At 43.3% G+C, this 14,079-nt stretch overlaps 1 protein-coding gene across 1 annotated transcript in view; it reads left to right on the top strand.

The window, feature by feature from the left end:
- The first annotated feature begins 588 nt into the window (after window positions 1-588).
- The window catches only part of NUDCD3 (NudC domain containing 3), a 79,908-nt gene continuing 66,417 nt past the window's right edge, over window positions 589-14,079 (top strand). Inside the window, exons 1-2 of the mRNA XM_015417063.1 lie at window positions 589-958; window positions 2,024-2,340. Of these exons, the coding sequence (XP_015272549.1) occupies window positions 761-958; window positions 2,024-2,340 (515 nt within the window). The 5' untranslated portion in view covers window positions 589-760. The remainder of the gene's footprint in view (window positions 959-2,023; window positions 2,341-14,079) is intronic.

The following is a 14,079-nucleotide window of genomic DNA, read 5'->3' on the forward strand; positions in this document are numbered from 1 at the left end:
GTTGTGGTGCCACGAATCTGTGGATGCATGATTTTTGTGGTGCCCACAATATGATGGTAGTTTTATTTCGTTTCAATGTAAAAATCATATGAATTCACATGGCCCACAATATGATGGTAGTTTTATTTCGTTTCAATGTAAAAATCATATGAATTCATGAGGATCCATGTAGATCCGACTTTTACCCTTTTCTAAAAATGTGTGAGCTGGAGGCTAAAAAATTGTGAGCTAGCTCACACTAACTTAGCTTAGAGGGAACACTGCTGGGGACTAAGCAGATGCCAGGGGGGGAGTCCAGCAAACCAGTTATATCCAAATAACGGTTTAAAAGGAGCTTCCAGCGTTGTACTGAAATGCCAATAACTTGATTAAACCAGCAAGCACCCCCACACACACACCCCACACACACACACCGGAAAACCTCTTGTATCCAAATAATTTTTAAAAGCTGGTAGCTTTATGGGTGGACAGCTTGCCTAAACCTATAAACCACGTAATAACAAAACATGAAAGCCCTTTTCTCTGGTCAGTGTAACCGGAAGTTGAACGGAATGTTTTTCGTAGCGGACCGGAAGCGCTTGGCGCTGGGGACTCGGGGTTGCCGTGACAGCGGAAGATTCGAGTCTTCAGAGATTCGTTGCTGAGGGAGGCGAGGCTGGCAAATGGTGGCATCGGCAACACGTCCCTGGGCCTAGTCTCGGTGTTGTAAGTCGGCGAGTTTCGCGGAGCGTCCTCCCGGTGACCTGCCGGGGCTCCGACCATGGAGCGCGCCGCCGCTATGACGGACATGTACGACCAGGCGTTGCTGGGCATCTTGCAGCATGTGGGCAACGTCCAGGAGTTCCTGAATATCCTCTTCGGCTTCCTCTATCGCAAGACAGACTTCTACCGCCTCCTGCTGCAGCCAGGGGACCGACTGGGTTTTCCTCCTGGCGTGGCGAAGAGTATGACTGTCAGGGTGGGTATAGGTGCGGGCTTGATCCCTCAGCCAGCCGTCTGGTCTGCTCTTCTCCCCTCAAACCGGGGTCGAGAGAAATGGCTGGTCTCTCTCAGAGCCTCCCTGGATCTGCAGACAGCTGCACGTAGTGTGGAAGCCCTTAGAAACAAACTTTGTTTTGAAGAATAACTTCCCGGGCTTTCCTTTGCCATGCATGCATTGTTGTTCAGTAACTGATCTAGGAAATGCTTTTTACAAAAGCTGTCGAGCACATAAAGAACAGGTTGTAGAAAGGGATTGTGGTCTCCGTTGTGTCTATGATCAAGGACTTAAAGTTATGCCACCTGTGCCTTTATTGGTACCTCACTCCTAATTTTATCCTTGTAAACTAGTATGGCATAGAGCTTCAAGCATACATACAAAATATGTAGATTCAGTTATACTTATGAAGCCAATGACGGCTGATGTGTGATGATTAGAAGAGTTGGAGTGTTTTAGCTACAGGTCTCATTTGGATGAGAGATGGATACAAATAAATGGTAGTTATTAGGAAGGCAAACCTGCTCACCTGTGGAATGCTGCTGGAGTATCATTATTCCCACCTTGTATTGCACTTGGCCCTCACTAGGTTTCTAAAAATTTGCACATTTCCAAACAGGGAAAATTTCAATTGATGACTTCCGTATAATGTGTCCAAGGCAGATGCTAACTAATGCATATATCAGTTTGTTTTAGATAATGATCTTTGTCCTAAGTATGTGCATTTATGTTTATTTTTGCCCCTGACTTTTTTTCTTGGAAACTTTTTAAAAATACCGTCTCTACTTTTGCATATTAAGCTTCTTTGATGCAGCGTCTCACTAGAAGCTTATGTTTACCTGGTGACTGGCTCATTAGCTTTTCCTTCCTAGTGTGGTTTCCAATTGATATGAATATCCTTCACTGACATTGCTTTAAATTCTTCACCACTCTATTAGTTAGGAATGTAAACAAGCAAGGTGATTGTGGTACTGTTGCCTTTTTGAAACCATTGCCTTACTACTTCTCTGCAGTTGGCTGTTATGTGTTTTGCTGTCTCACTTCCAGGCATTCAAGAATTTTGAAGATTTGGCTCGTCATGATGATGAGAGAAGACAGCGTGAACTTGAGGAAAAGTTGAAGAAGAGGGAGGAGGAGGAAGGTGCAGCAGCTGTGGCAGAGAGGATGAAGGTGCCTGTCATAGCTGAGGAGGTTGAGATCAGCTCAGCAGCTGAGCAGAACTCTGCATCAGGTGATGGAAAGGCTGCCGAAGCACCAGAGTCTGCAGCAGTACCAGAGAGGGCAGAAGCAGAAGCTGCCAGCACAGTAGCAACTCCCTCAGGAGCAGCTTGTCCTGTAGAAGCTCAGCTAACAGAACCGCCAAAGTGAGTGGCTGCTACAGTGCTTGGTAAAATGTTTTGCCTAAATGGAAATGAAGTAGCATGGTCCAGCTGTGGATCTGGTTTAGTCTGCCATTCTGTAAGCTTGGGTGGATGAGTGTGTGGGATCATTGCTTAAAGAGGTGGGACAGCTCAAGAAACATGTCCATTTTGAGCCTGGGACAGTCTTTTTTCTCCAGTGAATTGGCCTAATGCAGCAGCCTTCTGGAGAGATGTAAAAAATGTGCCAGCAGCATTTTAGTCTGCATGTGCTTATGCATCTGCCAAAGGGTGGCTTAATGAATTAATTAATTGCATTTATAAGCAGTGGGTTTGCCTTGATACCTGCCTAGAAGAAATAGAGGAGAGGTGGCTACATGCATATGTGAGAGCCTGTGCTCTGGAATGTCTTTAGATATTGTAGTGTACCTTCCAAACTAGTTAACGTCAGTAAGATGAGTCAATTGCTGTGAAAAGCCATAAAAGAGTTCCTGTAATTTGTAGGGTTCAGGGCAACTGCTCCCAGCTGTTGTGCCCTTGGAGTTTTGAAGCAGGTGGCATTTGAAACTTTCACATCTGATGGATGTAAGCCAAAGGTCCGACATGTATTGCCTTTCTCTCTTTTTTTTTCCTTGTGGGAATTCCAGCTTATCCTGTGGAGAACCTCAGAATTCTAGGTTGGGTACTGCCTATCTGTTGTGGAGGAAAGCTAATGCTTGTTTTGCTAACTCATTTCAAAATTAGTTTTAAAATATTCCTTCTTGCCCTGCTTAATGTGTAGCATCGTGCTGATGTTTTCTGTTTCTGAGCTTCTACTAGTACAAAATGGTAATGCTGGGAAATTGTTTTCAGCATTTGAAGACAAGTCTGGTCATGAACTCTTGTCACTAGAGATGATTTTGAGAAATAGGCACTTCTGAGCTTTTATCTGGATCAGCTGATGCTTGGGGGAGGCGGAGCTGTGCCAGCCAGCATATCAACTCCCTGCCTCTCACGAGGAACTAGATCTCTCTTGGGAGAGCGGGGAATGCTCAGTGGGGCACAGACAGGTTATAGTCTTGCCTTTCAAACAAACAGGGAAGGGGGCAAGTGAGAATCACTGACTTCCTACTCCAGGAGAGGACGTAGAACCGTCTTCCCCTTCTCCATCTGAGGCCATGTGGGAGGGACTAGGATGGGCCCCTTGACAGTAGTGCAGTCAGTGATTAGATTTTTGGACTAGGATCTGTGACTCGTGTTCAGATCCCTGTTCTGTAGTGAAGCTTGCAGGGTGACCATGGACCACTCACATACTTTCAGTCTAGTTTACTTCAGAGGAGTTTTGCTTATATGGTGAGGAAGGGAGAACCATGTATGTTGCCTTGAGCTCTTTGATGGAAGAGCAGAATAAAAATATCCTAGACAGACAGAGGCTGGTTGGTTTTTTATTATTATGTAGAACTTGGAGTACATAAGTCACTCCAGTTGACATTGTTGGGACTGGTTTTCCTGCAAGAGTGCTTAACTGTGCACAGAAGTCACTTGCACTGAAAAGTCAGTTGTGTGACTGTCATATACTCCCAAGTTCTCAATAATAAAACAGTCTAAATTACTACTGCTGAGGCCAGTTGGGGTGAGTGACTTCTGAGCAATCAGAGAGCAAAAAGTAGTTTTGTGGCACTTGAAAGACTGAAAAGATTATTTCAGCATGAGCATTTGTGAGCTAAAGCCTGTTACGTTGCATGCATGGTCTTCAGCTGTTAGATATATGTATACACGTGGGCACATTTAAAAAGTGTGTAAGTGAGGGTAATATACAGTGTTTTATACAAACCTCAGATGTCACAAGAAAAACTAACTTCTAGCCAATTTCTCCTCAGTTTCTCATAATTTCATTATTGCTTTATAAAGCTCCATTTATTTGAATTCTGATGCCAATATAGAAATCAACTGGTTAAGAAATGAATACACCTACCAGTGCTGAAATAGTGTAAAGTTAACATTAAAACTAGCAATGACAAGAATTTTACACACATATCTTTTTATGTCATAACAATAACACGTATTCTGAAATGAAATGATAAAATAGATTGCTGAGGGACAGTACAAAAAGACAAACAACTGCTGAAAATATTAGGCCCCACAATGAAATGTCTGGGCTCCGTGATGACCTGGCACTAGGACTTCTGTGTTTCTGGGAGCTACTTGAATTTGTTTCAAGGGCCAGGAGAGCAAACAGTCACAAAACAGCAGCTTGGCAAGTAGGACCAGTCATAAAATGGTGGCATGTAAAAAAAAAATTACAGCATTTCAGAGCAGGCTTGTTGTACACTAATGGGGAAAACTTTCCTGTGTGGTTTTCTCAAAGCAAGCCCCCATCCTAAATTGTAACATGTCCTGCAGGGAAAAAAATATACAGCTACCTCTATATTTTCCCTGGAAGAGGCAAATAGCAGCTTTGATGTTGGGTGAGAGACCCATCCTAAATTGTAACATGTCCTGCAGGAAAAAAAATATACAGCTACCTCTATATTTTTCCTGGAAGAGGCAAACAGCAGCTTTGATGTTGGGTGAGAGTCAATAGCATGATCCTTTCCTGTCCAGGACATGGGTATGCATGTATGCACAAAGGAAGAGGCAGCAAGGTTGATGGGAAAGGCTGCTGGAGCCGTCATTTTCCTATCTAGAGAAATGGGGTGTGCACGCAAGAGAAAGTGGAGAGAACTGCTGCAGTAGTTTTAAAGGGAAGGATGAGAAAGTGTTTATAACAGCATTGAAGGAGGGTCAGGGAGCTATATTTAGTTGCTTGGCGAGTGACTTGGGTAATTCCGGAGTGACCACCTGCCCACCCATACGCTAAAGTGTGTATATTAGTAGTTTCATGACATGGAAAATGTGGGATCTACAGCCACTGTACACTTCTGCAATGTTGGGTTGGATATTACAAGACGCTTCCATAATTCCAATTGCCAAGCATGGAATAGTGAAGGCTGAAGCTACGGTATCCAGCTGGCCTTTGTAATTCTGGTGGTGAGAGATGGTGTTTTTTTCTTGTGCAGAGGAATTAGGGTGCAACATGATACCAAAGGCACCAGTGTATGCCTGCTTGCCTGCTGATATGGAGGGGAGAAATGCTGGTATGAAAAGTTGCTGAAAATTATTAATGGAGACCTCTTCCCTCTTTTTTTATTTTGTAACATCCAGCCTGAAGAAGTGTTCTGGAGAACTCAAAAGATTGCACATTGTTGTGTATCATTGTAGCTGGTCCTAAAAAATGGTATTACATGTATTGTGGCTTGTTTCTGGACCGGTACAGCTGTAAACAACTTTTGTCTTGTTTGTATATCTATATAAAGCATGTACTTTCAGAAGGAAGCTGTTATTTCTTCACAGATAGAAGCTTCCTATGTCCTGTTTTGCTCTGATAATTCCCAAAGGGTAGCTGTGGTAGCAAAACAGAAGTCTAGTGGTGTCTTAAAGACTAACAACATTTATTCCAACATGAGCTTTTGTCGAGTCAATGATCACTTCTGCAGATCCTCTGAGGAAGGAATCATATTCCACATTTGTATAGGAAAATTACAGAAGGGGAGGGGGAAGGGAGCAGTTTGGAACAGGGAGAATATGACAGGGAACATTATTCCTCAAATGCTTTAATGTCATATTAATAAAAGGGAAGATCATTATATTACTGGAAAATTATCACTTCACCAGTTGTCTTATATTTACTGTATATGACCAAAGGAGCAACCATCCTGAATCACACCAGCGGTCCATCTAGTCCAGTGTCCTGGCCAACAGTGCCAGGAACGGAGGATAAAATCACAAATCCTAGATTTCTCCCTCCAAGTCCCTAAAGGGGCACTCAGCAAACTAGAATTAAGCCTACCATTAAGAAGTTGACTGATGGCTATTAGATTCAAGGGTTGGGCTGAAGTCTTTGTATTATATGCATTACATCACAAATATTGCTATATAAATAATGTAGCCTTGTCTGGAACGCTATTGTTATATCCTATATTTTTTACTTATTATGAGTTTGTCACTTCAGATCCTTTCAGGACTACCTCCAGGTTGAGCTCTTCCTTGAAGCTGTCTGTTTGGTCATACCATTTCTTTTCTTTTCTTCTTTTCTTTTCTTTGACAACGGCAGCATTAGGGGAGAACACTATCCCCAAGTAGGTGCAGAAGCCTCCTGTGCTATCTACCTTCTACAGGAAGGAAATGAGGGCATCTTGCACTTAAGTTTGTAAGGAGAGAGGCAGAAGTTGTATAGCTATGTTTTAATCCTGGTTTTGACTTTGATTGTCTGTTACTTGCTGCATACAAGGTTTTGTGTGCTACCTTGAGTCGCCTTGGTCAGTGGTAAGGGTGGCATATACATAAATTGGGGGGACATTTGATGTGTGCTTTGAGGGAGCAATGTTGATTAAAGGTCAAGAACCACTATATTAGAAACAAATTGTCCCCTGCTGAAGGTTGACTGGTGACACAAAGCACATTTTCCCCCTGCGATTTCTGAATAAACCTGACTTTCTGCCAGTCTATAAATGGTGTTTTACTCAGTCTGGGAGTTTCTTTTTTGTAAGACTTAAGCAGAGTGACCAGCTGCTAATCAGAAAATAGGGGTGTAGGTGAGCATCCTTTCTGTTTATCTCTTGACGTTGCCGTTTGGACAATTATAAATAAGTAACAGGTCTCATTTTGGTTGTTACTTGTTGAATGTGTATGAAGCTTTACTGCAGTACTATTATGGGGATCTCTTAGAACCCAGCTGTATGTAATGTCTGCTGCTCTGATTCAGTTGGAGAAGGCTGCATGCTTAATGCCAGCACTTGCCAATCATCTGCATTTTGTAGATGATCCACGTTGCTAGCTAGGATGTTTCCTCCCTAGGGTCATAGAAGGGGCCTCATACAACACCTAGTCCAATCTACTGATCAATACAGGTCCAAAGCTAGAGCATCCCTGACCAATGGCTGTCCAGACTCTGCTTGGAATACCTCCAGCAAGGGAGAGTCTCTCTGCTCCAAGACCTAGTGAGTGATTCCTTTATTAAACTGCCCTGTTGTACTGGACTTTGGAGAGAGCCTCTTTCCCCATGCCCTGTGTTAGTGGTGTTTAAACATAAATGATTGCTCTCAAAATCTCTTGCATCCCCAGAAGAATTACTGTCCTGTAATTGTCTTTGGAAGTGCAGACTCGTTTGTTAGAAGGGACACAGCATCCTATAAAGAATCAAGCTGGGAGATGCTTTTCTAATGGAGGACTTTCACTGTGTGTGCAATATTGTGTTTAGCAAAGTGGCTAAGAGGCTGAGTTGTTGGCCAGGTTCCTGGTTCAAATCATGGTTCAGCCATTAACTTGCCTTTGGCCGAGCACTATTCATTTGGAATATGAGGAGCATGATAATACTAGACTCCCATAAAAATTACTGAGTGTATATATGCAAATTACTCTGAAGACTCAAAATGAGGTATATGAATGACACTTGTTCATTCCGGCATGAAGAATCGCTGTGGAGCTGCCTGCAGTGTTGCTGTTTCTCATTTGCTGTGTGATTTGGCCTCTTCAGTTCAGAACCACTTGGGATATCCTTTCTCTTAAATGCATATATACATTAGATGGATGTATAGGAGTTGAGCTCTCTGCTAACAGCATTCACTGAATATATTGATTTTTGATCAAAAAGGCCTTCATCTTGTTTGGCTAATCAGCAGATATCTGTTGCTGAAATATTTGTACTCGACACTTTTGAGAGACTGGTGTACAATCTTGGTGTATCAGACTTTCTCTATCAGATTTGCTGTCGTTGGTCTCCATTTGCCACTGGGTGGTGTTGCCATCCACTTAATGGATATCACAGGCTCAAATGCATATTGAAGAATCAGTAAATTCTGTGAGCCCCCCTTAGACAAAACCAGTTGACAGTACTGCATGAACAGTGTACATGTGAAACAACAAAAACATGCAAATGAGAATATTTTCTTCCCTTTTTACCTGAAGATGAAAATATTTATTCATATACCAAAATTTACTGTAGATGGTTTGTAGTACAAATTATTGGGCTTAGACTGGAATAACTCTGGATAGGATTGCACTGTTAGCCTTCTGTTCTTCCAAGTCTGATTAAAAGAAAGTTGGGGTTTTATGATATGACTAGCAGTAAAGCCCGTTGTGAAAACAATACAACGGGATCTAGAAAGAGGCTCTGGGGGAGTGCTCTGGCTTTGGGCAAACAGTGTCAATTTGCTGTGGTGACCTCAGCAGGGTATAATGACAGAGTCCACTGTTTTCTCCAGAGGAACTGATCTCTGCTACCTGAAGAGCAGTTGTAATTGTGAGTGATCTGTAGCCCTCACCTAGAGATTGGCAGCAATTGTTACCCAGGACAAAATGGCTGGTTTGGAGGGTGGAGTTGGCAATCCCATCTCCTTCCCAGCTAACCATCAACCTACCATTATCTGCCCCTTTGACTTCAGCTGACTTCTGCCCTCCCTTCTGCAGAGCAGTTGTAATTCTGAGTGCTCTCCAGCCCTCACCTGGAGATTGGCAACAATGGTTCCCTATGTGAGACTGACTGGTTTGGAGGGTGGAGTCTATGGCAGTGTACCTGTCTGAGGTCCCACCCCTCCTCAAACCTCACCCTCTTCAGGCTCCATCCCTCAAATCTCCAGGAATTTCCCATCTGGAGTTGGCAACCCTATCAGGACTGGCCCCAATGTGTTTTCTCCCAAAGGCCAAAGTAGGTGACAGGACCAAGCTTAGTTGCCTACCAACAGGCACTGAGGGGAAAGTAGGATTGCCAGCTCTAAGGAGGGAAATACCTGGAGGTTTGGGGGGTGGATTCTGTAGAGGGCAGCATTGGGCAGGGGGGCGGAAGGACTCAGCAGGTATAATGTCATAGGGTCTACCCTCCAAAGCAGCCATTTTCTCCAGGGGAACTGATCTCTGTCATCTGGAGATCAATTGTAACAGTGGGAGATCTCCAGGTCCCACCTGGAGATTGGCAACCCTAGGGGAAAGTCAGCTGCACAGCAGGGGGTTGAAGAGAATGGTTTGATGGCTGCTGGGCCAAGATTGGCAACAATAGTTCCCCAGGAGCCCCATCGTAAATGCACCAAACAATTCCTAAAGATTTTCCAAAACACTACTCTGTTGATAAATTGCAACACTTTGAATTAGCACCAAAGCTTTAAGAGCTCTCCAGCTGTCACCTGGAGACTGGCAACAGCTTGTCTGGAGTGTGGGCAGTATGGCATTGTATCTGTCTGAGGTCCCCCTCTTCCTCCTCCTCCTCAGACCCCACCCTCAGCAGGCTTCATCCCTAAAATATCCTGGAAGTTTCCAACCTGGAGTTGGCAACCCTATGTCCTGGAGTTCCAACCTGGAGTTGGCAAGTCTGGAGGCATGAAGTCACCCTGAGAGTGCTTGCAGGCCTAGGGTTGCCATTGCCAACAAAGACAAATTGATGCAAAGGAGGATTGAAGTGTCTCCATATCTGTATTTTGCCTTAAATTGGTTTTGATGCCAGCAGAGTGAGAAAATGCCAGAGGCTCTGGGTGGGTGCCCCATCGTAAATGCACCAAACAATTCCTAAAGATTTTCCAAAACACAAAATTGCAACACTTTGAATTAGCACCAGAGCTTTAAGAGCTCTCCAGCTGTCACCTGGAGACTGGCAACAGCTTGTTTGGAGGGTGGGGAGTATGGCATTGTATCTGTCTGAGGTACCCCTGTTCCTCCTCCTCCTCTGACCCCACCCTCAGCAGGCTTCATCCCCAAAATATCCTGGAAGTTTCCAACCTGGAGTTGGCAACCCTATGTCCTTTCCAGGCAACCATCAGCCTACCGTTATCTGCTTGTCTGTCTTCAGGTTTACATTCCCCTCGCCCAGCCTCAGAAAGGGCAGTCTTTCCCTGCAGTGGGAACCAAAGCAGCTGACATCATTCTCCTCTCCCTCATATGATCCACACAACTACTCTATGAGGTATGTTAAGGTTGAAAGTGTGTGAATGGTCCATAATTCCCCAGGCTGCTTTTAAAACATGAACCTGGGACCTGCACACCATCCTCTGAAGCGCTCTCTGTGGCAGTAATGGGGTGACTGCTGGCACCTTTTCCTATCATTTTTTGCCTTGTGGTATTCTGCTTGTGGTGTGATCTGTTGTCTTTGTGGTGTGGCATGATTGTGTTATTGGGTTTGTTTCTTTTGAAGGGGAAGTGATGTGTTCTGAGTGAGGACATATTTTACCTCAGAATACAGTAGGGTGGGGAGTATGGCATTGTATCTGTCTATGCAACTGAAAATTCCAGCTGCCTTGCCGGGGGGGGAGTTTGAGGTGTGGAATGGAGTGAAGTCCAATCAGCTTCCATATGCAAAAGACCTTGAAATGCTGGGCGGGGCTGCACAAAGCAGCCAGTCAACCCAGCCAGCGTCTTCTGACTGACAGTTCTTCCGGCCAAACACTAAAGGGGCCAAATTTAGAACGTTCAATATAGAACGTTGCTATTCAATTATAATAAGGGAGAGATATGATACCTTTCAGACTTCGTTTGCTGTTTAGTACATAGACTGTTGCTATTTAGCACATACCTCTATTCTGCAGCTCATTTTATATGAAGGTATACCTTTGAATAAATCTAGTATGCTTTTTTCTGACTGCAGGAATGTGACTTCTTACTCAAATTCTGGATGTTTTAAGATGATAGATGGTAATGAGACAAGCAGTTCATGAAATGTGCCCTACCAAAGTAGAGGTAGGTCACTTGGGCTCAGGATTGTCAGCCAGTACTGAGCTTTTGGTTTTACAGAAGGAAAAACTGTGTCTATCCAGATCTCTCCTGTTTCTTAATCATCGGAAAGAATCAACTCCCTTAAATTTTCCAGGATTTTCTGCTTTGTCTCTTGTAGGCAATGCCACGGTTGTGGTGTTTTCATTCTTATTTTATCAAAGGTCTGTCTCTTTCTACTCTAAATTTATATAGGAACAGATGAATATGTAGAACCTCTTTGCAGGACTGGTGTTCTGCTAATCTTCCTGAGCTTCTTTGCAGTTAAGAGAGAGAGTTTGTATAATTCTGCAGAACTCCAGTGAGTGATCAATATGTGTGCTATACTATGTGACCCACTGTCTAAAGACTTTTGTGCTCATCTTCTTGAAGTTGGCAAGACTGAGTGTGAGTTTAAATCTTGATCAAACCCAGAGAGACCTGGCGGGACCATCAAGGTAAGCATAACTTGGTAGGCGCACAGAACCCTCTCATTATCTTAGGATCAATATTTTCTCTCCTTTCTTTCTCGCTCCTTCTGGTTTGTATGCAAGACATCATGTCTTTGCAGAGCTCTATAACAAATGCCTTAGTTTAGTGAATGTAAGAAGGTTTATTCCTTTCTCCTGGTGATCTTGCCCAGGCCTACTAGCTTGGTTTGCATCCCTACAAGGTATTTTGCAAGATGTGTCATTGTGTGATTCTTGTGCCTCAAACTGGTGAAGGATCCAGGCGAGGGGGAAAAGAGTGCCTATTTTGCAGCCATCTGTTTTGTTCATGACTGTGAATTTCACCCCATTTTGTGCCCAGACATTCCCATCTGTCTTGACAAGCGGTTCTTTCCAGACCTCGGGATGTCTGAGCTCAGCTCCTTCTTTTATTTTGAGTGCCTTCCTTCTCACTTGGCCCTCTTTTTAGATTTTACTGTGCATACATTTGCCTCTCAGCATTTAAAATAGTGTCATGTGTACCACAGAGCAGTCTGCCTCCTTAGTTCTATTTACATTGCTCGAATCTGATTCTTAGTTCCTCCTTCATACTTTTTCTTTTTTTCTGTGCAAGACTGAACTTTCATACTTTCCTTTTTCTCATGGCATTTCTGATGTTGCTGTTATTTCTTAGCAACCAAATCACAGAACTGGGCGGCAATATTTGGACAAATGCAGTGGAGCCATCGATGGGCATATGAAGCTGGTTACAGTCCTAGCAAGTGAGGCTTAATATTGTGGTTTTAGGGTCCTTCAATCTCTCCTTTCCCATCTTATGAAGATTGTAACTGAAGGGATCACTTTTCCTGTTCCCATGTGCATTGGTTCTCTGCTAGGCCCCACAGCTGGATGATGCAAGAAGTATATCTAGATCATTAATTCCTTCTGTGTGCTGAAGACATCTACTGGAAATATGGCATCAAACCATGTCTTTTTTACTTAATTCAACAGCTCTATAACCACCCCTCCACCTGGGTTAGATGCGGGGAGTTAGGACAGCTATCAGAGCCATTTATCCTAGACAAAGGAGTCAAGCAGAGATGTTTATTTGCACCTCTGTTGTTCAGTTTATATATAAATGACCTCAGACCCTGTCTCCTGCTGGAAGCACATCACCTTCCACATTTATCTAAGCATGAAGTTCCAGTTCTTCTATATGCTGATGATGCAGTGATAATGTTTAGATCCATAGTGGGCCTCTGCAAGCTGATTAAAACATTTGAGCTTTACTCATGAGGGCTTTTATCTGTTATCAACATGACGAAATTCAAGGTCATAGTATTCATCAAAAGGAAAAGAGGGAAATCTTCAAATGGGACATAGCAGGCCAATCTATGGAACAGGTCAATCAATTTAAATACCTGGGAATCCACTTTGAAGCATCTCTTACATGGAAAATACACTTGGATTGAGCAAGGAACACAGCCTTGAGAGTAGGGAAGACAATTGTAAAATATTTCTACACATCGGGAGGTGAATTTGTCCCCTCAGCCTCGAAGGTATTTAATGCTAAGGTTCTAAACCAATTCCTGTACGGAGCAAAAATTTGGATTCAGGCCGCTTCTGAAAAAATGGATTCCATCCAGTAAGACCTTTTCTGACATTTATTGTCCACTCCTAGATGTGTCGCAGACATAGCACTGAGAGTGGAACTAGGCGAATTATCGACTAGGGCTTGGATTAAAGCATTTCTTTTCAAAGTATCTAAAATCTGAGGCTTATCCAGGCAGGTAAACATTATAGCCAATGGGATGAACTATTGGGAAAGAAAATGAAATGCCTAGGAATAACAAATGATATGATTGAGAATACAGACACTAAAGACATTATAAGACAAATAAAAAAGCATGTAAGGAAGTTGGATGTTACAAGTACATCTATTCGGGCATGCAGGGTATGTCCGACCTCCATTTGGGAATTGCCCTCCCAATGCAACTGCTGAAATATTTTTACCAATTGACAGTCCCAAAACTAAGAAGAGCCTTTTCTTTGGCAAGAATGAATGTTCTCCTCCTGTCAGTGTTCCCTCTAAGCTGAGTTAGTGTGAGCTAGCTCACAGTTTTTTAGGCTTTGGCTCACACATTTTTGTTCTAACTTCTTAAGGCGATAGCCTTATGAGCAGTACTAGATAGATACTGAAGTATAGGGGTGGAATGTGCACATGAGGAATACGACAGCTGAAGAACTTTCTCCTGTGTTGGTGGAAGAGCCAATCATTTCAGTTTTTTGGGGGGTGTTCTATCTTAATGCTGGAGTACTGGTATTTTGCATTTGCAGTCTGCAGCTGACCATGTTGAAAATGTGCAGGCTCTTAACCAGTGTTCCCACTAAGCTGTGGAGTCTTGTGAGCAAAAATTCTACTTTGTGAGCTGCTGGCATTAAAGTTTTGAGCCACTGATCTGGCTGCTGCAGAAATCAGTTTGCTCTGGAGCCATCCTTCTTGAGCCAAGACAAAAATGTGTGAGCCAGAGACTGAAAATCTGTGAGCTAGCTCACACTAACTCAG

The sequence above is a fragment of the Gekko japonicus genome, unplaced genomic scaffold, assembly GCF_001447785.1.
Source record: "Gekko japonicus isolate JY-2015 unplaced genomic scaffold, Gekko_japonicus_V1.1 scaffold709, whole genome shotgun sequence".
Lineage (NCBI taxonomy): Eukaryota > Metazoa > Chordata > Lepidosauria > Squamata > Gekkonidae > Gekko > Gekko japonicus.